The 24,681-nt window shown below is 47.3% G+C and overlaps 1 protein-coding gene across 1 annotated transcript in view; it reads left to right on the top strand.

The window, feature by feature from the left end:
* Positions 1–24,681, top strand: part of Lct (lactase) — a 48,381-nt gene that overhangs the window by 1,793 nt on the left and 21,907 nt on the right. Inside the window, exons 2-6 of the mRNA XM_005390764.2 lie at positions 10,116–10,192; positions 13,572–13,655; positions 16,748–16,850; positions 18,251–18,326; positions 21,965–22,688. Coding sequence (XP_005390821.1) covers positions 10,116–10,192; positions 13,572–13,655; positions 16,748–16,850; positions 18,251–18,326; positions 21,965–22,688 — 1,064 coding nt within the window. The remainder of the gene's footprint in view (positions 1–10,115; positions 10,193–13,571; positions 13,656–16,747; positions 16,851–18,250; positions 18,327–21,964; positions 22,689–24,681) is intronic.

The raw sequence follows: 24,681 nt of genomic DNA, 5'->3' as shown, positions 1-24,681 counted from the left end.
GTTTGTTTTTTTGTCTGTTTTTGAAACAGGGTCTTACTAGTGTAGTTTAGGCTTTCCTTGAACTTGCAGGGCTCCTCCTGCTTCAGCCTCCCCAGTCCTGGGATTACAGGCGTGCAGTGACACGCCTGATGGGTACAGCAAGTTTAAGAACCTGTTTGGACTACATACACTTTCTTTTTTTTAGTATGTGCTATAAGTGCATTATTGATATATTCATACTTGTACTTTTTAAGCATTTGATGAGGGTGTAATATTAAAAATTCTTCGATGGGGGTGCTGGGAATCAAGCCCATGGCCTCACACATGCTAGGCCAGTGCTGTGCCACTGAGCCACATCCTGAGCCCTTAAACTCGGAAGATGTGACTTTCAGTGGTCTTGTAAGTTCCCATCACATGAATAGATCATAAAGTTTAAAGTATTCCCCTCTTTTTTTCATTCTGTTTTTGTTTTTGCAGTGCTAGGATCAAACCTAGGGTCTCATGCATGTAAAGTGAGCTGCCTACTACTGAGCTACCCCCCCCAGCCTCTCATACACATAAATTTATTCTAACTTACACTATTGCTGGCCATGGTGGCACACGCCTGTAATCCCAGCACTCGGGAGGCTGAGGCAGGAGGATCTTTACTAGTTCAAGACCAACCTGGGCTGCAAAGTGAGCTCAAGGACCTCCTGAACTGCATAGTGAGATGCTGTCTCAAAAAGACAAAAATAATAATACTTTACACTATTACAAATTATGTTGCAGTGAACATTCCTATATATAAATTCTTGGAAACCTTCTGATAAATCTGTTTCTGCAGTTTTTTAGAATTGAAATTTGTGGTTGAAAAGATCTGCATTCTTTAAGACTTTAGAGCATGGTGCCAAATTATACTGATAGTTTTTAAATTGTCTTCTGATCCTCTTCTACCAGTTTTAAATGATATAATTACTTTTATGAGCTGGGTGCACACCTGTAATCCCAGCACTCAGGAGGCTGAAACAGGTGGATTGCATGGAGTTGAAGGCCAGCCCGTGCTACATAGTGAGTCCAGGGCAGCCTGAACTACATAGTGAGACCTTGTCTCAAAAAATAATAAGATTAAATTTTAAAAATATCCTTCCCTTCCAACATTTTCCTATGTTATAAACTGAAAAAGCAGAGTATCATAGCAGTATTATGCACAAAATAGTATGTTTTTTTTTAGGAAACTTTTCTTTTTTGTTTTTTTTTTTGGTTTTTCTCTGGTACCAGGAACCGAACTCACGACCTTGCGCTTGCCAGGCAGGCGCTTTGCCGCTGAGCTAAATCCCCAGCCCCTTCTTTTTTTTGAGATGGTCTTGCTGCACAGTTGGGGCAGACCTTGAGCTCATTTTGTAGCCCAGGCTGGTCTCGAACTCACAGCGATCCTCCTGCTTCAGCCTCCCAAGTGCTGGGATTACAGGCGTGCATCACCACACCCAGCTCCAAAGTAATAGCATTTTCCACTATCACCAGCAGTAGAATTTCAGTAGCCCAGCACTGGTATGGTATGTCTACTTTTAGCCATTTTAATGGTATCTTATTGTGATTTTTATTACTTTTTCAAAATATAATTCTTCATCACAAATGCATGTACACTTGAATTATATATTACTCAATTTTGCTTAGTTTTGCCTTTTTTTTATTGGTTTTTTGAGACAGGATCTTATTATGTAGTTCAGGCTATCTTTGAACTCACTATGTAGCCCCCAGCTGGCGACTACCATAAGAGTATTACCATTTTTATTTTTAAATTTTTTTCTGGGAGTATGATATTTTCATGATTTCCTTTGGTAAACAAAATTATGTTTCCAATTTTTTCATATTGTATATGGCTATAATTCTTTTTTCCATTGTACTGCTAAGCCGCATTTTACTTGTCCATTCTCTTGCTTTTGAACATTTGAACTGTTTTCCAGTCTTGCTGTTAGGCACATGGCTGCTGTGAACATTCGTGTACATACTTCTTTCTGTACGTATGCAAGAATTTCTCCTGTGTGTGTTTGGCTTTGAGAGATAATGTTAATTGTTTTTCGTTATGTTGTACCAGCTTGCATTCCCATGAACAGTGTATAAGAGCTTTGGTCTAGCACCTCCCCACCAAAAAAGACTTCTATTTTAATACTTGTCAGAATTCTAAATTTTTGCCATTATAATACATGTGAAAGTTTTTTGTGATCTGATTTACATGTTACTATTCAGGAGAACGTGATTGCTTGTGTTTATTAGCTATATTTATTCCCTCCTCCGCCTCTTATCCACATATTTATTGAGTTTGTCTTTCATTTATAGAATTTCCTCAGTCTAGTCTTGAATCTAATCTGAATTGGTTCTGTATAGTAAAAATCTTCTTACTCTATGGAATTTTTGTAGTACAATCAAATTTCTCAACCTTTTCTTTTGGTTGCTTTTTTGTGATAGGTTTTTATGAGTTTTGATTTTATTTGGTTTTTATTTTTTTAGTGATGGAGATCAGCTGCAGGACCTGGCGCCTGCTAAACACATGCTGTACCCCTGAGGTACACCCCTAGCCCAGCTGATAGTATTTTTTTAATGGTACTGTATTTTTATAATTCTTTAAAGACATTTTCTTCTTTATTTTGAATTTCCAGATGTTCTCAAACAGCTTCCAAATATTTTCGTTCCTTTCCCCTTCCTGGTGAACCTCAAAGTTGTATAACCGAGCAGTCTCTTTGCACTCATTCTGTGAGGTGTCATTTTCTCTTTTCTTTTTTTTTTTTGGTTTTTCTCCAGTACCGGGAACCGAACTCACGACCTTGCGCTTGCCAGGCAGGTGCTTTGCCGCTGAGCTAAATCCCTAGCCCCCATTTTCTCTTAATACTGTGATATTTCTTTGGGTGTTTTTTTCTTTTTTTTGTACCAGGAACCGAACTCAGGACCTTGTGCTTGCCAGGCAGGCACTTGTGCCACTGAGCTATATCCCCGGCCCAATACTGTGATATTTCTTAATGACTGAGGGGCAATTATTAAATCACAGATAATCTATAAAATTGAAAAACATTCTTAGCTTAAAAGCTTTTCCTTTTTTTATTTTTTTTTTTTTTCCTGAAAATGTAGGCCAGGCCAGCCTTGAACTCACTATCCTGCCTCAGTCTCCTAAGTGGGGGGATTCCAGGGGTGCACCACCACACCTGGGTCACCTTTTCCTTTTTCCCCAAAAACTTTTTAAAGGTTAAACCTTTTCAGAACAAGTTTTGGGGTTTGTTTGTGTGTGTGGTCCTAGGGATTAGACCTAGGGCCTCACATTTAGGCAAGCACTCTGCCACTGAGATACTTTCTAGCGCTATACAGCTTTTTTTTTTTAAACAGGGTCTTCCTAAATTTCCCCCGCTGGCCTCAAACTTGCAATCCTGCCTGCTCAGCCTCCAACCAGCTGGATTACAGGCATGCACTACTGCGCCTGGCTTTGCAGCAGTTTTACATGTACGGGAATACTGAGCAAGCAGCAGAGTTCCCGTATGTCCTCTCCCCATGAGAATTTCACTGATTAGAGTTCTACATTAACGTAATACATCTGTTACAAGGAGTGAACCAGTGTTGATAGGCTATTATTAGTTGCAGTCCCCCCCTTTTCTTGGTATCCCCTTAGTTTTTCCTTATTGTCCCTTTATAGTTTCAGTACCCTGTCCAGGACCCGTTACATTTAGTTGTCATGTCTCTTTAGGCTCCTCTGGGTGTCACTAACCTTTTTTCTTGGTACCAGGAATCAAACTCAGGACCTCGTACTTGCCAGGCAGGCGCTGCACCACTGAGCTATAAACCCCAACCTTTAGGCCCCCCTGGGCTGTGACAGTCCCTCAAACTTTGCCTGTTTTTGGTGACCTAGTTGATAGTTTTGAGAAACAGTGGTCCCGTAATTTATAGGCTGTTCCTCTATTTTTTTTCTTCTTTCTTTTTGTCTTTTTGAGACAGGGTTTCCTTGTGCAGTTCAGGCTGGCCTTGAACTCACTTTGTAGCCCAGGCTCACCTTGAACTCATGGTGATCCTCCTGCCTCAGCCTGCCAAGTGCTGGGATTATAGGATGCACCACCCCACCCAACTAGCGTGCTCCTCTATTGGGACTCTTTGAAGCAGTTTAATGGGGACATAATTTGTGCACCGTGCAGTTCATCCATTTAAGGTGTGTAATTCAATGATTTTTAGTATATTTACAATATGTGTAAACAGCACTGAAGTAGATTTGCACATTTTTATCACCTTAAAAAGAAACCTTGTATCCTTTAGTTACCACTTGCTACCCCTCCCCCAGCCCATTTTTTTCCCTAATATAAACATTAATCTACTTTCTGTTTTGATAGATTCCTTGTTTGTACATTTTATATGAATGGCATCAAATAACACATGGTCTTTGCAGGGGGAGGCGCAGTTTGGTTTTTCCAGGTATGGGTAATCGAACTCACGACCTTGCACTTGCTGGGCAGGTGCTGTGCCACTGAGCTCAGTCCCCAGCCTCAGCACATGGTCTTTTGTAAATCACCATGGTGGGGTCGGCCTGATGTTTCTCTTATAAACAGACTTGGGTTCCAGGTTTAGGAGGGGAAGATTCCAGAAGTGAAGTGTGATTTTTGTTTTGTTTGTTTTGCTTTTTGAGTCCGGGTCTTGCTATGTTGCCCAGGCTGGTCTCAGACTTCTGGGCTCAAGTGATCCTCCCCTGGCAGCCTTTTGAGTAGCTGGTACCACAGGTGCGTGCTACCTCACCTGGTTTAAAGAGACATTGGTACCCTATTATATCAAAAGTACACTAGCAACATGATTTATGGCTGCTGCTGTTAAGCACTTGGCTGAGGTGGTATTTACCGGGTTTCTCCTTAAAGTTACTCTTTATTTCTCCTTTCTACACTCTTCTCTTTGGGAGAAGTCACTACACAGCCCACACCATTAGAAGAGCATGTAGTACTGGGTGTGTAGTGCACACCTGTAATCCTAGCACTTGCGAGGCTGAGGCAGGAGGATTGCTATAAGTTCGAGGCCAGCCTGGGCTACAAAGTGAGTTCAGGGCCAGCCTGAAGCACATAGCGAAACCCTGTCTCAAAAAACTCCCAAACCCCAAAAAGAGTATGTAGCTTATTCTCCCCTTCCGTAAAACTTCCTTTGTATGTATAGTGCTCAAAATTAAAATCAGAGATCCATACATTTTGCTTTGTTTTGTTTTGAGACTGGATCTCACTATGTAATTCAAACTGGCCTTGAACTCACTGTGATCCTCCTGCCTCAGCCTCCGGAGTGCTGGGATTATAGGCATGCCCCACCACACCCAACCCAGTTTGCAAAATAGCAATTTATTTCTCATGCTTTAGGAGGCTGGAAGTCCAAGATCAGGTTGCTAGGAGATTCATTGTCTGGTGAGGGCTCACTTTCTGGTTCATAAATGGTACCTTCTTGCTGTGTAAATCAATCTTTCTTCCTTTCTTTTTCTTTCTTTCTTTCTTTCTTTCTTTCTTTCTTTCTTTCTTTCTTTCTTTCTTTCTTTTTTCTTTCTTTCTTTCTTTCTTTCTTTCTTTCTTTCTTTCTGTCTTTCTTTCTTCTTTCTTTCTTTCTTTCTTTCTTTCTTTCTTTCTTTCTTTCTTACTTTTTCTTTCTTTTTGCAAAAGTTCTTCTCTACATTTAACCAAGGAATCAAAAGACTTGTACACTGAAAACTACAGAACATTAACTAGACATGGTGGTGCATGCCTCTAAAGCAAGCATTGGGGATGCTGAGGCAGGAGAAGTGCAAGTTTGAGTCTCAATTTAGTGAGACCTTGTGTCAAAAAATAAAAGGGGTTGGAGGTTTAGCTCAGTGCAGAGACCCTGGATTCAATCCTCAGTACAAAACAAAACAAACAAACAAACAAATAACTACAACACATTGCTGAAAAAAAGAAGAGCCCAGCGTGGTAGCACATGCCTATGATCCCAGCACTTAGGAGCCTGAGGCAGGAGGATCAGCTGGTTCAAGGCCAGCCTGAATTACAGAGTAAGATCTTGACTCAAAAAAGAAAAAAAAAATTAAGACATGAAGAAATGGAAAGACTTAACATTGTTTAAGATGTGAGTGTTCCCCATAGCGCTTACACATTCAGTGACATTCCTGCCCAAATCCCAATGGCTTTCTTCTCCCAAAATAAAAAATCCATCCTTAAAGTCATAAAGAATCTTAAAGGACTCTGAATAACCAAAATAATCTTGAAAAGCAAAAAAAAAATTGGAGGACTGAGACCTCCTCACTTAGTAATGTAATAAGACCCTGTTTCAGAATAAAAATTTTAAAAATAGAGATATAGCTCAGCGTGAAGGCCCAGGTTAAATCTCTAGTACTGCAAAACAAACAAAAAAACCCCACAATATAAGAAATTGTCAAACCAGAAGAAGGAAGTGCGAGACAGCTCAGTGCTGTGCTGAATCCCTTACTTTGATCCCTAGCAATGTAAAGCAACAAAGCTCATGCACACCTTATCACTTCATGCCTATTAAGACAGCTATCATCAAAACATTTTATATGCGTAAAATAATAAATGCCAGTGAGGTTATAAAGAAGTTGGCAACCCTTATACACTGCTGTCAGGAATGTAAAATTGTGTGCAGCTACTGTGGAAAACTGGCTGGCCATTCCTTAAAAATATTAACCTAGCTAGGCGTGGTGTTGCACACCTGTAATCACAGCACTCAGGAGGCTGAGGCAGGAGGATCCTTGCAAGTTCGAGGCCAGCCTGGGCTACAAAGTGAGTTCAAGACCAGCATGAACTGCATAGTGAGACCCTGTCTCAAAAAAAAAAAAAAAAAATTTAACCTAGAATTACCACATATCCTAGCAATTCCACTTGTAGCTGTGTGTCCAAATGAAAACTGGTTCTTGAACAAGTATTTGAAGAAGACATAAGAGCATTATTCATAAAGTGGAGTATAATAAAAAAGTGCAGACAACCTAAATGTCCATCTATAAGTGAGTAAACAAAGTGTGGTAGGTATACACAAGGAAATATATTCAGCCTTACAAAGGAAGGGAGATCTAATACAGGTTACAGCATAGGCGGACTTGAAGCTGTTATACTACGTGAGGTAAGGCAGACACAGAGGGACAAACCCTGTATGATTCCACTTACACGAGGCGCCCATCATGGTCAGACTCATGGAGATGGATGCAGTGTACAGCTGTAATCCTGGCTGTTCGGGAGGCTGAGACAGGAGGGTTGTGAGTCCAAGACCACGAGGGGCAGCTTAGCTATACTATCAAAATGAAAAGGGCTGGGGATATAGCTCGGAGGTGCAGCGCTTGCCTAGCATGTGCGTGTGTGAGGCCCTGGGTTCTATTTCCAGGTCCGTGAAAACAAAACACAATGTGAATGTACTTCATGCTACTGAATTGTACACTTTGAAATGTTGAAAACGGTCATTTTTGTTATGTATATTTGCTACAAATTCTAGCAGCTCAAAAACATTCTTTTGTACTCTTTCTTTATGTGTTATTATAAACTCCCATCGATTTGTTGGGTGTGCTGCCACTGAGGAGGCCGCAAAGGGACAGCTGGCTCTTCGCAGAGGGAGGGCGGAGGAGAGTGGCACCTCTGGCTGGGAGCGCAGAGTTGCACACGGCACCTCTCTTTGCTTCCACTGCAGCACCCCCACGCTCAAACTGGTGGCCCCCCACCCCGCCCAGCAGTGGTGGCTTGACCATTGATACTGGCCATTCAGCAGTGGCCAGATTATGTGTCTGGACGCAGTCAGAGTACAGGGGAAAAGGGCTGCTCTTTGTTGGTGCCTGCAGTGATTTTCAGAGGAGGACCCACCTTTGTGGTGAAAACAAAAGCGAGCCTACCTTACCCTTCAGTACTTTATCCTTTAGTGAGGTGCAGAGTATGTAGTGACGCCTTTGGAGGAGATGAGATTCCGCAGTGTGGTGCAGTTATTTTCTACACAGGCTGAATACAGTCAATTCTGAACTTGATTTTTGACTTCTAGAGACATGAACACCTGTCTTTAACCATATCCAGCAAACCTGGCAAGAAAAATTATCTTCTACCAGAAAACTAACCCCTTTATGATCTCAAAGAAAACATGAACTACAAGTTCAGAGGGAAAATATAGTTTTTTGTTTTTTTGTCTTTTTGAGACAGGGTCTCGCTGCACAGTTCAGGCTAGCTATGAGCTCACTTTGTAGCCCAGGCTGGTCTCAAACTTGCAACTATCCTCCTGCCTCAGCCTCCCGAGTACTAGGATTATAGGCATGCACCATCACGCCCAGCTGCAGAAAATCTAGTTTTAAATAATCTGAATTTTGCATTATTTTAGGAAGTATACCTTATGCTTGTATTGGGTGCAGGTTAGGAGCCATATTTGGGGACTTTGATTATTTTGTATGATATGAGAATTTCTAGGGCGGGGGATATAGCTCAGCGGCACAAGTGCCTGCCTGCCAAGTGCAAGGTCCTGAGTTCTATCCCCCGTACCAAAAAAAAAAAAAAAAGAGAGAATTTCTGGAACTTAAGAGGTACTGGTTCACGCTTGTAAAAAAAGTTTGGAAGATCAAATAGAAATGATTTGTGTATTGTGCATAGAGATTGCTTATGCTGTACTTGTGCTTCGTTTTATTGGTCCATAGATAATAACAAATTGTACAGGCTGAGAACAGATACCCTGTGTATGCTGATTGAGGATATGGGGAAATCTGTGGAAGGTGAATCAATCCATCAAGCCAATCTTTGAGTATCTGGAAAACAACATTATCTTATCAGAATGGAAAGAAATGCCTGTATGTGATATTCCTATCAAAATGAGGACTAAATGTCTCTGATATTCCCTATTCAGAGGTTTTCAAAGTTCCATTATGCTCATGAAAAAGCATGCTGTGATTGGTAGTGGTTGTTAATGGTGGTCTTATTGGCTGGGGATATTCTCCTCCTGTAGGGAGTTAGGATGGAAGAAAAGTCAGTCATATAACCCTCTAGTTCAAGCCTTGAACTCTGCTTGTATTCAGTTTTTGTTTAATGTTTTCAAATCACACTTCTGAATACCTTCTACAAACCCAATCCCAAACTTGATACTTGGAGGAATTAAAGAATTAGGGATTTTGTTTTGTTTTGATTTTAGTGTTTTGTTTTGTTTTGGTTTTGGTTTTTTTGGGTTTTTTTCCGGTACCTTGAATTGAACTCACAACCTTGCGCTTGCCAGGCGGGCGCTGTGTCACTGAGCTAAATCCCCAGCCCCTGATTATGGTGTTTTTTGATGCTGGAGATTGAACCCAGGGCCTTATGCATGCTAGCTGAGTAGTCTTCCACTGAGCTACAAACCCAGTGATTTTGGTTTTTTGAGAGAGGTTCTTGTTATGTAGTTCAGGCTGACTTTGGGCAGCAGTGATCCTTCTGCCTCAGCCTCCCACATGCTAAGATTACAGGCGTGCACCACCATGCCCCGCTTAAGAAATGTAAGTCTTGCTTAAGGAACATACAATCCAGCATCGCATAAAGATTCACATGCATCAAGGAGATAGATAGAAATCTAAACCAGTGAGGCATCTCAGCTCTGCAGCACTTTTCTCAGATTTTGTGGTCTGAGGACCAGAGCCGCAGAATCACCTCCGCCCACCTGAACCTGCTGAGTCCACTCCAGCGGGCGCAGCCTGTACGTTACATGCATTCTGATGCACATAAACGTTTGAGAACCACTGTTATGCTGCCCAGTCTCAAAGTAACGCAAGTGCACGTGTTCCTGCGTGCTTTGTTTTCCCTCGGTGCACAGTAGGGGCTGCACTGATGTTCGTACGCAAATAAGGACGACATTCCAGTTTCCTGAGTCCGCCCTTCCTTTGAAGAAGTTTAGGAAGGAGTCCTTGCCTTGCCGCCTGTTACGTTACAGGTGGCAGGGCAGGGTAATTATTTTTATTCTGAAAGATTTTTCTAAGTGCTTTGCATGTCACAGCCCTGATTCATACTTTTTTTTAGACACCTTGTTTTCTAAAATCTTTCAGCTAAGCCATGTGAATGATTCATTCAGAAATCTTTTTTACAGTTGGTAACTCTCTCACAGAAAGGTCAACAGAAATCAGTGCCTGTGGCTTCCTTGGTCTGAGCCTGCTGCCCTCGCTCACCTGCTGTTCTGCCTCTGCTTGCTTCCAGGTGGAAAGCTCTCCGTGGTCCTCCCTGCCAAAGACCTAGAGCTGCTGCTGGAACCGGCCACATCTGCATTCGCCAAGGTGACCGCTATGCAGAGAGACAGCAGTATTTGAGGAAAGTTGTGGCTTGCCTTTTTTTTTTTTTGTCTTTTTGAGACAGGGTCTCCCTATGTAGTTCAGGCTGGCCTTGACCTCACTTTGTAGCCCATGCTGGTCTCGAACTTGCAAGGATCCTCCTGCCTCAGCCTCCTGAGTACTGGGATTACAGGCATAGCTTGCATTGTTAAAAACAAGTGAAGGTTTCATGTGCTGATGTGACATTCTTATAAATGCCTCCTCCAAGTGGCATACATTTTCTAGATTCCTAACTGCTTTCTTTTTTTTTTTTTTTTTTTGTTTTTCTCCGGTACCGGGAACCGAACTCACGACCTTGCGCTTGCCAGGCAGGCGCTTTGCTGCTGAGCTAAATCCCCAGCCCTCCTAACTGCTTTCAAAGCAAAACCTTATTGGTTGCAGCACCAGCTCCTGCTCAGTCAAGTGTCAGCTTACCTACATGAAGAAGCCTCTGATTTTTTTTTTTTTTTTTTTTTTAAAAGAGTCCAAAACAGCTTACTACAGAAGAAATCAGTTTCTATTAAAATAGATACTAGGGGGGCTGGGGATTTAGCTCAGCGGCAAAAGCGCCTGCCTGGCAAGCGCAAGGTCGTGAGTTCGGTTCCTGGTACCAGAGAAAAACCAAAAAAAAAAAAAAAAAATAGATACTAGGGTAAAGGGGCTTTAAAATGTGCTCCTTGAGTCCCCTTCTTGGCTTCCTACATCCTCTGCAACGTAACTGATTTTTTTAAAAGAAAAATGAGGCTGGGGATGTGGTTCAGTGGTTGAGTTCTTGCCTTGCAAGCACAAGGCCCTGGGCTCCATCCCCAGTGCCACAAAGAAAAATGAAAACATCTGAGCAGTAAACAGCTCTGCCCACCCTGGTCTGCTAGACCCTGTGGAAAGCCTCCAGGAAAACAGCTGACTGCAAAAAAAAAAAAAAAAAAAAAACAGCTGACTGCAGCAGGTCTGCGCAGTGCCGACGCTGCTCACGGCGTCTGCTGTCCCGGGGCCGCACGTGTCAGGGTTCAGTTTTCAGATTTACCAGCTCAGGGACTTAAAACCCAGCTATGATAAGCGTCTGGATAAACAACTATCAGGCAGACTACTTGGCCAGAATGCCATCTAAATTAATTTACGAAGGGTAATAACTGCTATCAGTTATAAATTCAGGAGACCAAAGTGCTAATCAGAAAAGTGCTTGTCTAGCAGCAGCCTTTGAACCGGTCCTTCTGCCCCATCCATGCTGTGCAGTGTTGCAGAGCAATCATCCAAAAGCACAGCTGTGACAGACCCCCCGGCGGGAAGCCATGTGCCCCCAATCAGTGTAAACCCCCGGGGGCTGTCCACTGTGTGTGTGTGTGTGTGTGTGTGTGTGTGTGTGTGTGTGTGTATCGTGCATACTGTCAATGCCTGTGTGTCTACCTGGCCGCACTTCTGTTTTACCCAGTACATGTCCTACCCTCACTCTCTGCTCTCGCATCGTACATAACATTTACGTGATGTGCTTCTTGTCCTCCTAACTTCCTCACATCTTTCTCCAGCAAAAGTCTCCCTCGTCTTACTATCCCTGTGAATGTGCTCTCCATCAGGAGACCTCAGGACTGCACCTTGCTCAATCTGATGAACTCTTTCCCCAGCTGGAACCCTTAGCCGTTTGTTTAGACCACCAGCTCCCAAGCTCTGTTCTGTGTCAGACTCAGAGAATTAGTAAAGAACACAGAGGCCCTAGCTGGGCGTGGTGGTGCGCGCCTGTGGTCCCAGCACTTGTGGGGCTGAGGCAGGAAAACACTGACTTGGAGACCCCCTGGGCTACAAAGTAAGTTCAAGGCGGGCCTGAACTACATAGTGAAACCCTGTCTGGAAAACACAAAAATAAGGGGCTAGAGATGTAGCTCAGCAGCACAGCGCCTGCCTGGCAAGTGCAAGGCCCTGGGTTCGAGTTCCAGTACCAAAAAAAAAGACAAAAATAAAAAAGAGCAGAAACCAAGGCTTGGTGTGTTGAGACAGGCCTGGACCCTTTGAAGGTGTCCCAGGTCCCTGCACAGTCTCTCCTCACTTAAGATCTGAGCATAACTAGTGAGGCCTTTCTTAGAACAGTCTAATTTTCTGTCTTAATGTGATTGGTGCATTTATTAGCCCTCCTTATTAAATGTTGAGCTTCTATAGCTCTCACTCATCTTTAAATGTGACTCCAGACTCCTGCTCCCCAGCAGTGACTTTCAAAAGTAGGAGGTCGGTTGCTGTGCACTGTATGTAATTGAGAAACAGAAGCAGCACCGAGAGGATGGGCGGGGGAAAGTTCAAGTGATATTTGCCACCATGGAGCAAACGTGGAGTCTTCAGTAAATGCTGATGATGATGTGGCAGGGAAAGCACTGCGGAGTCTGTACTGAATCAGGTACGAACGTTCCAGGGTCCACTGGGTTCTCACCTGATGCTATTATCCACCATCCTTGTCGAAGGACATAGGTTTCAATGATAACAAACAGCCCGCTGTGACACGTGTGCCATAGGTTTGCCATCACTGAAGACAGTCCGTGAGAGCGAGAAGGCAAGCGATGATCTGGTCACAACAAGGACAAAAGTGGAGCAGCCGGGGCCCGGGGAGATAGCTCAGCGGCACAGCGCCTGCCTGGCAAGCGCAAGGTCCTGAGTTCGATTCCTGGTAGCAAAAAAAAAAAAAATGGAGCAGCCAGTGGGGCTTGCTCAGGGAAGCAGGGAGTGAAACCCAGGGGTATCTCCATGATCTCTATGACCTTAGCCTCTGAGGTTCTTCGAGCGCATGCAGGCCAGGGACAGGGTAGAGTGGTGTCGTCAGTCAGCGTTGAAGCCGGGCCCGTGAGGGCTGTGCTTGCAGCTGGCGGGAGGGGTCCAGCTGAGGTTAACTGGGGTGGGCTTCAAACTGTGGCCTGCAATGAAAACCAAACCAAAAACCCAGTGAGGTTTCTGGAGATCATGAGGGCCTGGAGACAGCTCGGGACTCCGGCTCCTCCCGTACTGCTGGCCTCACGGTGGACCCCACATTTCTGGTGGGCTCCTTTACACACCTGTGTGATCACACACACTTGTGACTGCTTTCTGTGCGCCAAGACGTTGGCTGAGCACATAGAATTCAGTGCTGGCGAACCTATGGCACACGTGCTTCGGCCCGGTGTTTGTTTTCACTGAAAGCTCTAAAAGGTTCACACTGACAGAGGATATATTCCCAGTGATATATACACACGCATCCCCAGATTTTCCAGTGCCCCTCTCTTTTGTAAAATCCCACGTTGGAGTATTTAGTAATAAGGGAAGAAACAAAACATTGCTCGAGCAGCTCTTTGAGATTGCTTACGTTCTAATGACCCTGTGTGCTCACTTCTAGGATTCAGTTGATTTCCTCTCTCTTGATTTGTCTTACGAATGCCAAAGCGAGGCAAGTCTGCCAGAGAAGCTGAGTAAACTGCAGGTAACTGGAGCCCTTTTCTGTATCAGTGACCAACGGTGAATATTCCTGAGAGCATAGTAGACATTTAATAGTTCAGCTGATGCCTGAACTGAGCTTCCACCCAAGTCGGAAGACCTGCCAGTCGCACCTGGGGAGATGTCCGCTGAAAGCGTCCCCAGAGAACATTGGGGTGTTAGTCTTTCCTAGAAAAGGTAACAAGGGTTCGCTTGTTCAGGTAAATATTCACGGCACTGGGGATTGAATCCAGGGCCTTCACGCTTAGCTATCTCCCCAGCCCTTTTTTATTTTTCATTTTGAGACAGGGCCTCACTAAATTGCCTGGGCTCAGTTTGAATCTGCAATTCCCCTACCACAGGATTACAGCAGCACACCTGGCTGATACTAGTTGTTTTTGTGAACATCTTACCTGAACCTGAATTTGCTTGCAACCTGGAACCTGTAGTTTTGGACTCACTGATGAGATGTCCAGGCCTTAGACAGCTTTGTGATGTCTTTGAGGTCTGCTTATGCCTGTGACAACAAATACGTCTTCCGTCCTCCTCAAGGACTTAAACCAGAGTTCGTGGCCAACCTAATGGGTTCAGAGCTGAGGGCATTTTAAAGCCATCTTGGTTATGCAGAGGCAGCGTGCCTCTGAGAGGCAGGCAACAGAAGCCCTGGGAATTTGTATTTGAGGATGTGGTTTCCGGTGCTTCCCTTTTCATTAGAATATCTTTAAGAAGGGCTACTCCTGCCAGTGCCTGGGTAACACTGTGAAACTCTAGTCCATAGCTGCCCTGCCAAATACTGTAGTAAAATTCTTTGTGGACAAACTTAGTAGTCATCTTTTTAAAACTCCTGGTAACAGTTCCTTTTACATTTCCTTTGGTGGGAAATTAATTCCAGATGTTGTCCTTGACAGCTCAGATGCAGCCTCAAAGATTCAGAATGGAGCCCATCATCCTGGTGCTCACCTGTAATTCTAGCACTCTAGGAGGCTGAGGCAGGAGGATTACAAATTTGAGCACAGCTTGGGCAATTTAGCGACTTAGTAATACCCTGCTTCTAAATAAAAAAGCAAAAAAGGAGCTGGGGCTATAGTTCAGTGAGAAGGCCCTGAGCTCAATTCCCAGTACTGAAAAAAAAAAAAAATTCAAGCTAGGCATGATGGTACATACTTATATTCCCAGCACTCAGGAGGCTGAGGCAGAAGGATTGTGAGTTTAAAGCCAGCCTGGGCTATATAGTGAAACCCTGTCTCCAGAAAAAAAAAAAAAAAATCCAAATGGAGCTCGGAGCATAGCTCAGGGTAGGGCATATGCTTTGTATGCATGAGGCCTGGGCGCAGTCCCCAGCACTACCAGACAACAAAAAGTTTCAGAATGACAACCGACAGTGGCGGAGCCTGGGAAGAGACTGCGTGTGGGACCACAGTGACAAGCCTGGTTGCGTTTCCAATACACCGCAGCCACACCCAGGACAGGGGAAGTGGGTTCTCCCTCCCCGAGGAGAAAGGCCGAGTTGCGTCCTCAGGAGCCAAAGCTCACGGCCGACAGCCGCCTCCTCACACCCCTTCGGGCCTCTCACCCCAGGTGCCCTCGCTCCGCCTGGGCAGGAAAGGGGCCCCTGCTGCGGGCCACACAGGGAACAAGGCCATGCGCTGCCCTTTCCCCCACTCTCCCCGGGGCACCTCTGCGCCCCACGCCCATGCCGCAACTCAGCAGCCTCAGCTGCAGCTCACAGGGGCACCCGGGTGTCATGGGGCCCAGCCTCAGGCCCAACGTCTTCATAAAGAGCCACGGCTCAGCCCTGCATTCAACCGCTGCAGCAGGCCGGCCAGGAGCACTGCGTCTGTTTGTTAGAAAAGATTCTGTCTCCCCGGGCTCCCCACTCGCAGCAAGCAGGACAGAGCCTCAGAGGCTCCTCTCCCTCCCCGTCCTGGAAAAGGCCAGTCGGACAGTGAGTGTCGATCTTCCAGGGAGAATTCTGTCCTGGAAGCACGCCACCCCAGTCCTTTGTCCCGGAAACCCCAGCACGGAGACAGGACAAAGGCCACATGGTCACCACCCCACGGAGCCTGTGGTCATGGGCAGCTCAGTGGGCATCTTTTTTGTGTGTTTTTGAGACAGGGTCTTGCTATGCAGTTCAGGATGGCCTTGAGCTCACTTTGTAGCCCAGGCTGGCTTCGAACTTGCAATGATCCTCCTGCCTCAGCCTCCCGAGTGCTGGGATTACAGGTGTGCGCCACCACACCCGGCTTTCAGTGGGCGTCTTGGAGCTTTAGATGTCTCCTCTGCAGAGAAGGGGCGTTTCTCACAGGCAGCTATGAGAAAACACTGCCAGTGCACCTGGGTCCTTTGTAAGTAGTTGCTACTGGTGTCTTTCAGTAGCCTTTAACTGTTCAGAGGAAAAAAGTTCAGTACAGGAAAACTAATGAAACCCCAGCTTCCCAAAAGAGATCATTTAAAGTGAAGTCAAACATGTCATTCTGGAATGTTCCCCTTGACACTGAAGCATCTAGGGGGAAAAATGGGAAAGTGATTACCCCTGCTCCAGTTTTAATGATGAAATGACGGAGGTGGGAAGCGGACATAAAAAGAATTAAGGTGTATTAGGTACATAGGCCAGGTCCCCAGGATGAATATAATCATGCACTGTGAGCATGTGCTGATTAAATGTTTTAAAAAGATGGCAGCTCTTTAGCTTTTTGCCATGGAAAATTTCAAACATCTCTAAAAGTAAGGAGAAAAGTCTAAAGAAGCCCTATGAAGCCATCACCAGTTTCAAGTACTGTTATTTCACCTGTCCTCCCTGGTTCAGACTCCGGATAAGAGCAGCGATGAATGTGTTCCTGACTGACACAGGGCCTGCCTCTAAGAGGTTCCTTGTGTGGCTGAGGCGGTGTCACTTGGGCCGGGCTGGGAGGGTGGCCTGTGTTACTGAGGAGAGCAGTCCCCCTCCTTCAGTCCAGAGGCGGCCGAACCAGTTAACTGAGCCGGCTGGAGGTCACTGCCAGTGCTGCAGTGTTTGCAGCCTCTCACTGGGAAACGAGGTATTATCACAAGATACTTCTAGGTAGCATCAGTTCACTTGCTGGTCTGTATCTTTTTCAGAGCATTGAGCCAAAAGTGCAAGTTTTCATCTTCACTCTAAAACTTCAGGATTGTCCCTCTACCAAGAAGAACCCTCCCGGGCTGCTCCTCAGCCTTTTTGAGGGTGAGTGGACACCAGCAGAGGGGCTGGGAGGGGCTGGCTGTGCACTGACTTGGTGCGCAGCAGACTGGAAAGCAGGGTCTCGGCAGCAGGAGGGAAAGAGGAGGAGGGCTGGGCTGAGAGCCCACCCTAGGTAGCAGGAAGGCCCTGCCTTTCCTGGCAACCAGCTCCCACTGCCCCAAGCAGCAAGGTCTTACAACGGGAAAAAGACCGCCGGGCCTCAGATGTGTGCTGTAAGCATGGAAACATCTCTGCCTGGCTCCCTCCCATTACGTCTCCCTCGAGTTCTGTCATCCCCGCGCGCTCTGCAGGGCTGTCCCCACCCAGAAGCCTTGAGAGCCTCACCTTGCCCTCTGCTCGCCCTTGTTCTGTGTCCCAATTACCTCAGCTTGTGTGTGGACTTGCTGGGCACAGAAGATGCTAAACACCTTTGAATGGAAAACCTGCAGCTCAAGGACCATCTTTTCAGCATCTGGCTCAAGTTCTTGACAGTGAATCTGATAGGCTGTGACTCAAGAAGCTGCTCCTGGTCTGCGTTGGGGAGAGCTGGGGCCTGTTAACACGTGGTCATTGAACACTGGGAAGGAGCACCGGCAGTGCTGGCATCCTGATAGTCAGTCCCGTCACCCCCCCACAGGCCAGCAGATGGGGAAATCGGTGCCCTGCCCACCACCTGCAGCCCCCGGCACTGTATGGCTCCACAGGCCCCGTTAATTCTGTCACCCAAACTAATCTTTGAGAGCGTGAGTTCTGTTCTCAGATGCTGCCCTCTTAGAAATGGTTAAAGTGGTAACTTACATGCATATGTACTTAAACCACAATTTTTTTCAGTACTGAACCCAGGGCTCTCACGTGCTGGGCAAGCACTTTATCACCGAGCCATATCCCCAGAGTCTTGTGAAGTTGCCCAGGTTGTCTTTGAACTTGTGATCCTCCTCCTTCAGTCTCCTGAATAGCTGGGATTATAAAGTGTGAGACACCACGCCCGGCTTAAACCACAATTTACAACAATAGCAACAAGAATCCCACTGCTTTCTGCGTTGGGTTCTTCTCCATCGTTCCCAGGTTTGTGCTTCCAGACCGGCAGCCTGGGATCAGCATCACTTGGAGACAGAGCGCATCTCACAGATCCCACCCAGACGACCTGACGGAGACCCTGGGGTGGTTTTGGCAGGAGGGCTCAAGTCTGTAGGTGATTCCAATTCACCCGGAAGTAGAAGAACCACTGTTTTAGGTCATGAGCAGGTCAGAAGTGTCTGACCTCCTTAAGTCCTTACTGTGGGCTCTTAAAACCATTGCTTAGAGTTTGCATTTTTTTAATGAATGAGGAAAACTGCTAATTTCAGATTCGCATGTTCTTTGTTGAGCTTCATGCAGAGTTAATTACACTACTTCTTTTACAGCCGTAAACAAAGACCAAGTACACATCGTTGGGTTTGATGTCAGTGCGTTCCTGAGCTGTTCAAGTTCCAGGAAAAGGTAATGTTAGACCGCCTGCTGTACTACCAGTAACAGATACGTGGCCTGCGCCGCTGTACTTCACGTGGACGATCTCTTCGGGGCTGTTGTCATCTTCTCCTGGACCAGCAGGCTTATTGTGGTTCTCTGCATGACAGAAGTCGTCCCTCGCTGAGCCTTGGTCTGGGCCCCACAGCCTGGCTTTCCCAGCCCTCGGCTCACCCAGCTGCACGTAATGTGCGTCCTAGTTTAAGATCTTACGATCGCAGAGGCAGAGGATGTGGAAGAGGCCAGGTTAAAAATAGATCTGACCACCACACTGAGCTTTCATGAAGTGAGTTCTTGCCCCTATTTTCTCAGTGTGGAATTTGAAGCTTCCTCACCCAAGACAGGAAAAGCAGCTTTTACATGGCCCTACTGCAGAGGCTTTAACTGATGATGAAGCTGCAAATAATTTCTTATCCATGAGTAAGGTACCAAAGTTTGTAAGTGATACACTGTACTGTGAAAGAAATGGGAGACGATGGGAGGTTAGCCCCGTAATTACACCGCACCTCACATCAGCCGCACAAGCAGGAAAGGGTGGTGTGCAACACGGCACTCAGCGTCCCCAAACCCTCAGGCCTGCGCTGGGTGTGTTTCCAGTGAACTTTGCATGCTCTGCCTTAGGGTAGGACAGGTTAGAGATGCTCAGCTGCAGCTCTTTGTTCACCTCTGACGTTTCATAAACGTCGGTGCCAACACCTCCTCATACCTTTCCTCTGCCGTCAGCTGTCCTGAGCCAAAACCTCCGTCTGTCTTTCCACCCCCTTACTCCCTTCACCTCGCATTTCAGACCAATAACCCCGAGCAGCTGCAGGCTGTCGGCCTCACGCAGGGGGTGCAGACAGGGCGAAGCGGCTCTCTGACTGCACTGCAGTCAGCCAGGGAGTCCGGGCTGCCTTGGGACAGAAAGTGCAATGAGCCACAATAAAATGGGCTCCCTGAGAGGCTGACTGCAGAGGTGAGTACAGAACCCCAGCGGCTCCCGCTCCGAGCTTCTGTCCAGCACCCTGACCTCGGGGTTCTGACCCGGAAGCCAGGGTCCAGCAGTGGGTCCGGCAGGGCCTGGCTCGGGGAGGTGGACAGAGAACCTGCCAGTGCAGCTCCCCCAGAGGTGGGTCCAGAAAGGATGCTGCCCCAGGAACTGTAGGCCTCACAGCTGAGTGAGAGGCCCTCGAGTGATTCTCACTCCAGGTGTGGCCTGCGTCCCTAGGAGGGGGAAAGGGCCCTGTGAGATGGCGTGCGGCTGGCGGCTGCAGGAGGGAAAGGCTGGGGCTTCTCGGTGTAGTAAATCTCTTCCCAAGGTCGTGAGCCCCGGACTCCCCAGTCCAAGACCCACTTCATCCCCACTTCTCTCCCCAAGCCCGAGGACAGAGGCAGGCCCAGGGCCGATGGGTCACGATGTGCCCATGTGTACGGGCACAGGCGCACAGCAAGGCTCAGCACCTTGTGCTCCAGAGTCCTGGGAGCCGTGTAGGTGATTCACGGCCATACTTGCTTCCCCTCCCGCTGGTCTAGAGAACGCAGGAAGCGGCCCCTAAGCAAAGCAGGGTGCAGGTGGAAGGGACCTCCTGTGGGGGCACGGGGGCCCAGGCTTTGCTCCTTAGGAGGGAGCCCTTCTGCAGGTACCTGTCACTCTGTCAGCTCTTGCTCTGGACCTAGCTGGTGTGTTGTCCCCTCTCCATGGTGGCCCTAGGAGGAAGATGCTTTTCTACACAAACACACATGCGTGCGAGCACACACACACACACACACACACACACACACACACACACACGCAACGCGCCTGCGCGCACCCCCGCGCACCCGCTTCCTTCTCCAGACCAACACCCCCACCTCTGCCAGCCTTTACTCAAGGCTGCTCTCTGCTGGGCGCAAATTGCTGTGGGCTTGGTGCCTCCCTCCCCACTCAGCGAGGCACAGCTCATGGTGAAATCAATTTAGGCGATGATAACCAGAATTAAAGGCAAGAAAGAAAGGAATGGGAAAGAGGAAGAGAAGAAGCTAGAGTAAAATAGAAGATACAAGCCACGCATGGCGGTGCATGCCTGTAGTCCCAGCACTTGGGAGGCTGAGGCAGGAAGATTGCAAGAAGTCCTGACTCGGCAACTTACTGAGACCCTGTCCCAAAATAACAGTGCTGGTGATGTAACTCAGTGTGAAGGCTCTGAGTTCAACCCCATTACCATTAGAAACTGCATACAAGGATATCACTGTCAGGAGCTGTTTCATTTCTGATGTATGTGTTAGGTGTAGCACACGCACAAAAGCATAAGCATTTACAAAGGACAGTGATGTGTGGTTAAAAGCATAGGTTCTCTCTCCCACTTGCAAGCTATGTGGTCATCAGGAACCCAGGCTCCGCTCTTGTTTCTTTGCCATCCGCAAAGCTCTGCGCTTGCCCTGATGGACCCTCGAGCTCCAGCCATTGTGTCTTCAGTCCGGCAACATGAAGAAGAAAGGAGATTGTAGCCAGAGTTGCTATTTAGTTGGCAAACATTGTTAGAATGTCCCTGCACCGGCTGGTAAACAGCTACTGGACCCTGAGGCCCAGAAGTTACTCATTTAAATCTCAGTTTTATCCCCATAGGGTAAGTAATTATAGAGTCTATCTCAAAAAGTAGTTGTGAAAATTAAATAAGATAGCCAGAGATATAGCTCAGAGGCACAGTGCCTGCCTGGTAAGCACAAGGTCCTGAGTTCAATTCGTGGTCCCCCCCACACACAATTTTTTCTAATCCAAAGAATTAAATGAGATAATACACTATATTTTTATTGCTCAGGCCAGCACAAAATATAGGCTCAATACATTGAAGTAATTATTATTAGCTATGTTTTATAAACAGTAAAATCTAAGAAGAAAGTACTGCAGCAGAACTGAGGTCCGTATTTAAGGGATGTCTTATTTTCCTCATCACTGAGACACAATACCAGAGCCCACAAATTTTTTTTTGTTGTTGTTTTTGTGGGGGATTTGTTTTGGCTTTTTGAGATAGGGTTTCACTTTGTAGCCCAGACTGGCCTTGAACTCACAGTGATCCTCCTGCCTCAGCCTCCCGAGTGCTGGGATTACAGGTATGCGCCACCACGCCCATCTGGAACCCACAGTTTAAAGTAGGAGAGGTTTACTTTGGCTCACAGTTTGTAGAGGTTTCAGTTCATGGTTCGGAGGCAGGAGGCACGGCAGACAGGGAGCAGAGCGTCAAGGGAGAAGCCAGGACAGGAGGGAGACCAGGCTAACACCCCCGGCCCTCCTCTTCCGGCTAGACCCCACCTAACAGCAGGTCGGCTGTAAGCCCCAGAATGCAGCCACGCCAGAGGTCCCAGCTGTGCTCTCGTGAGCCTTTGGCGTCATCCGATGTAAACCATAATGAGGGATCCCACACGGACAGCCGCGGTGCTGCGGCTGTCCTCACGCGAGAGCAACAAGTACGCGCTCCTCTGGGAAGGGCCAGCGCTCTCCCTCTGCCAGGCACCTGCTGCCTGTGACTGTGGATTTGGTTTTGGCGCAGTGTTTCTGGAATTTTTACGGATTAAATGCATTGAGCCTCTTCAGCACAAGGACATTCGTAACTCAGTCCTTAACTTTTTCCCTTTGTCTCACTTCAATCCCGCAGCGTGTCGTGCTCTGTGACGGACGGCCTGGCCCTTCGGAGTGACCGGCAGCAGGACCACGACACGGCGGGTGGGCCCTTGTCCCCTGCCTCGGCCTATCGGAGGGTCTGGGAAGCCTTTGCTAACCAGTCCAGGGCAGAAAGGGATGCCTTCCTGCAGGACGTCTTCCCTGACGGCTTCCTCTGGGGCGTCTCCACGGGAGCCTTTAATGTGGAAGGAGGCTGGGCTGAGGGTGGCAGAGGGGCCAGCATCTGGGACCGGTACGGACTGAACGCCACCAAGGGCCAAGCGACCGCAGAGGTGGCTAGTGACAGTTACCACAAGCCAGCCTCTGACATCGCCCTGCTTCGCGGGCTCCGGGCTCAGCTGTACAAGTTCTCCATCTCCTGGTCCCGGATCTTCCCCACCGGGTACAGGAGCAGTCCCAGCCCCCAGGGTGTCGCATACTACAACAAGCTGATCGACACCCTGCTGGACTCGCACATCCAGCCCATGGTGACGCTGTTCCACTGGGACCTGCCTCAGGCCCTGCAGGAGCTTGGTGGCTGGCAGAATGAGAGCGTGGTGGATGCCTTTGTGGACTACGCGGCCTTTTGCTTCTCTACTTTTGGGGACCGTGTGAAACTGTGGGTGACCTTCCATGAGCCATGGGTGGTGAGCTACGCAGGCTATGGCACCGGCCAGCACGCACCAGGCATTTCCGACCCAGGAGTGGCCTCTTTTAAGGTATTTCCCACCCTGTAGTCCCTACTAATTGGAGAAAAGACATTTGGCTGGAAGGAGGTCATTTGATGTGTCTCCTCATCCAAAAATGTTTACTGTTTATTTTTTCCTTGAAGGAAGTCAGAGGCAGGAAAATAAGCATACGTCTTTCATCGCCTTATTCTGTCCAGACACTGTGCTAGTGCTTTAAAAATAGTCACTACAGACTCAGAATAGCACTAATGGATGAGGGCGTTGGGGCTCAGAGGAGATAAATAATGTGGTCATGATGCCTTCATATTGGTTTGCCAGTTGGAAGTAGGACTTGAGCCCAAGTCTTCTTGACTCAGAGTAGGCTCCTGGGCTGGGACTGCAGCTTAGTGGTAGAGCACTTGCTTAGTATGTACAAGGCCCTGTGGTCCATCCCCAGCACTGCAAACAAGAAAAAGAGAAAAAGACAACCATGTTACCCAGGATTTCTGGTGGCAAGAGAGAGGAAAAGCAACCTAAACTGACAAAGAGGGAATTTGTCAGTTCAGGAAAAACTGAAAAGTCTTACTTTTAGCTTGGTCAAGGCAGAGCTTGATTAGAGCACAAATACTCTGTCCACACCCAGTTGTGGTCCCCTGTCTTGTTCCCTTTGTTGGCTTTATTCTTGGGAGACCTGGTCACCAGGTGGTAATGGCCCAACTTTAGTATTTCCAGACCAGGAAAGAAAGCTCGCCTCTGCTCCGACATTTCCAGGCAAAGCTTCCTATGTCCCTTGGTCTCTGGGCAGCCACATGCCCACCCCAGAACCCGTGCGGGGTCCCAGCTAGGAGCCTGGTGACTGAGCCTTGGGTCCCGGCTCTGTCCCTGAACACATTGGCTGAGAGGTGGACAGGGGAGAGAAAGGGAGGGATTTGCTTTCCAGATGGCATCAAGGTATCATTTCAGGAGGGATGTGCATGCTGGAGGCGAATTTTTCTTTTTGGATATGGGTCTCATTACACGGCCCAGGCTGGCCTCCAACTCCCAGGCTCAAGTGATTCTTCTCCGTCAGCCTCCTGGGTAGCTGGTACACAGGGCACAGGCACCCCCGTCGTGCCTGGCTTTGGGAACCACGTTTTAGATGGCTTAATATTTGTCTTCCTCAATTTCTCTTTTCCTTCAGAATCTCCCAGAAAACCCAGCAGCTTTCCCTGGCAACATTCTTTGGGGTAGACATAAGGCTTTCCCTGTCACGCTTTGCATTCTGTTCTGAAATCTGAGTGTTCCCTGTGCCCTGTGCTAGGTGTTAAGGAGAGATGCCCGGCCATGTCCTCGACATGGGCCAGATGGAGTTAAACCCGTGTGAAATTAGAGAACAACTCTAGGTGCTCACAGGGAAGGGGACGCGGTGAGGAAGTGAGCTGCCTTCAGCTCCGAAGCACAGGCCTTCAGCAAGCGGCTGCACACAGGCAGGAAAGCCCTTCCACAAGTGGAAGCTTTGACCCTTCCTTCCTATCTCCAAACTGTTTCTTCTTAGGCTTTTATTGTGGATCCTGAGATGTAAGTGTTTCTGCAGAGACTGATGGGTCCAGTACAGTGTTTTGTATTTCTACAAAGACTTGGATGAGGAAGTCCCCTTCCCCTTCACTTGTCTTTCTTTTTTTTGGTGCTATTGGGATTGAATCCAGAGCCTGTGCACCGAGTCACATCCTCAGGTCCACAGTCTGTTTTTGTTTTGACCCAAGGCCTCACGAAGTTGCTGTATTGCCCAGGTTGGCCTTGAACGCGCCATCCTCCTGCCTCATTCTCCCAGAGTGTTGGATTTTTTCCCATCTTCAGTGCTGGGGATCAAACCCAGGGCCTCCTCACATGTGCTAGGCAAGTACTGTACCACTGATCTGTAATCCCTAGCTCCTTAAGTTCTTGTTTTCATTTATTTGTTTACACATTATAATAACATCTTAACTTAGGCTACTATAAAAAGATACAAGGGCTGATCAAAATTATGGTGTGTTTCAATTTTTAAAAATTTTGACAGTAGAAGATA

The sequence above is a fragment of the Chinchilla lanigera genome, unplaced genomic scaffold (assembly GCF_000276665.1).
Source record: "Chinchilla lanigera isolate Chin_1 unplaced genomic scaffold, ChiLan1.0 scaffold00039, whole genome shotgun sequence".
NCBI classification, from domain to species: Eukaryota; Metazoa; Chordata; class Mammalia; order Rodentia; family Chinchillidae; genus Chinchilla; species Chinchilla lanigera.
This window is presented reverse-complemented; position numbering and strand designations above follow the sequence as displayed.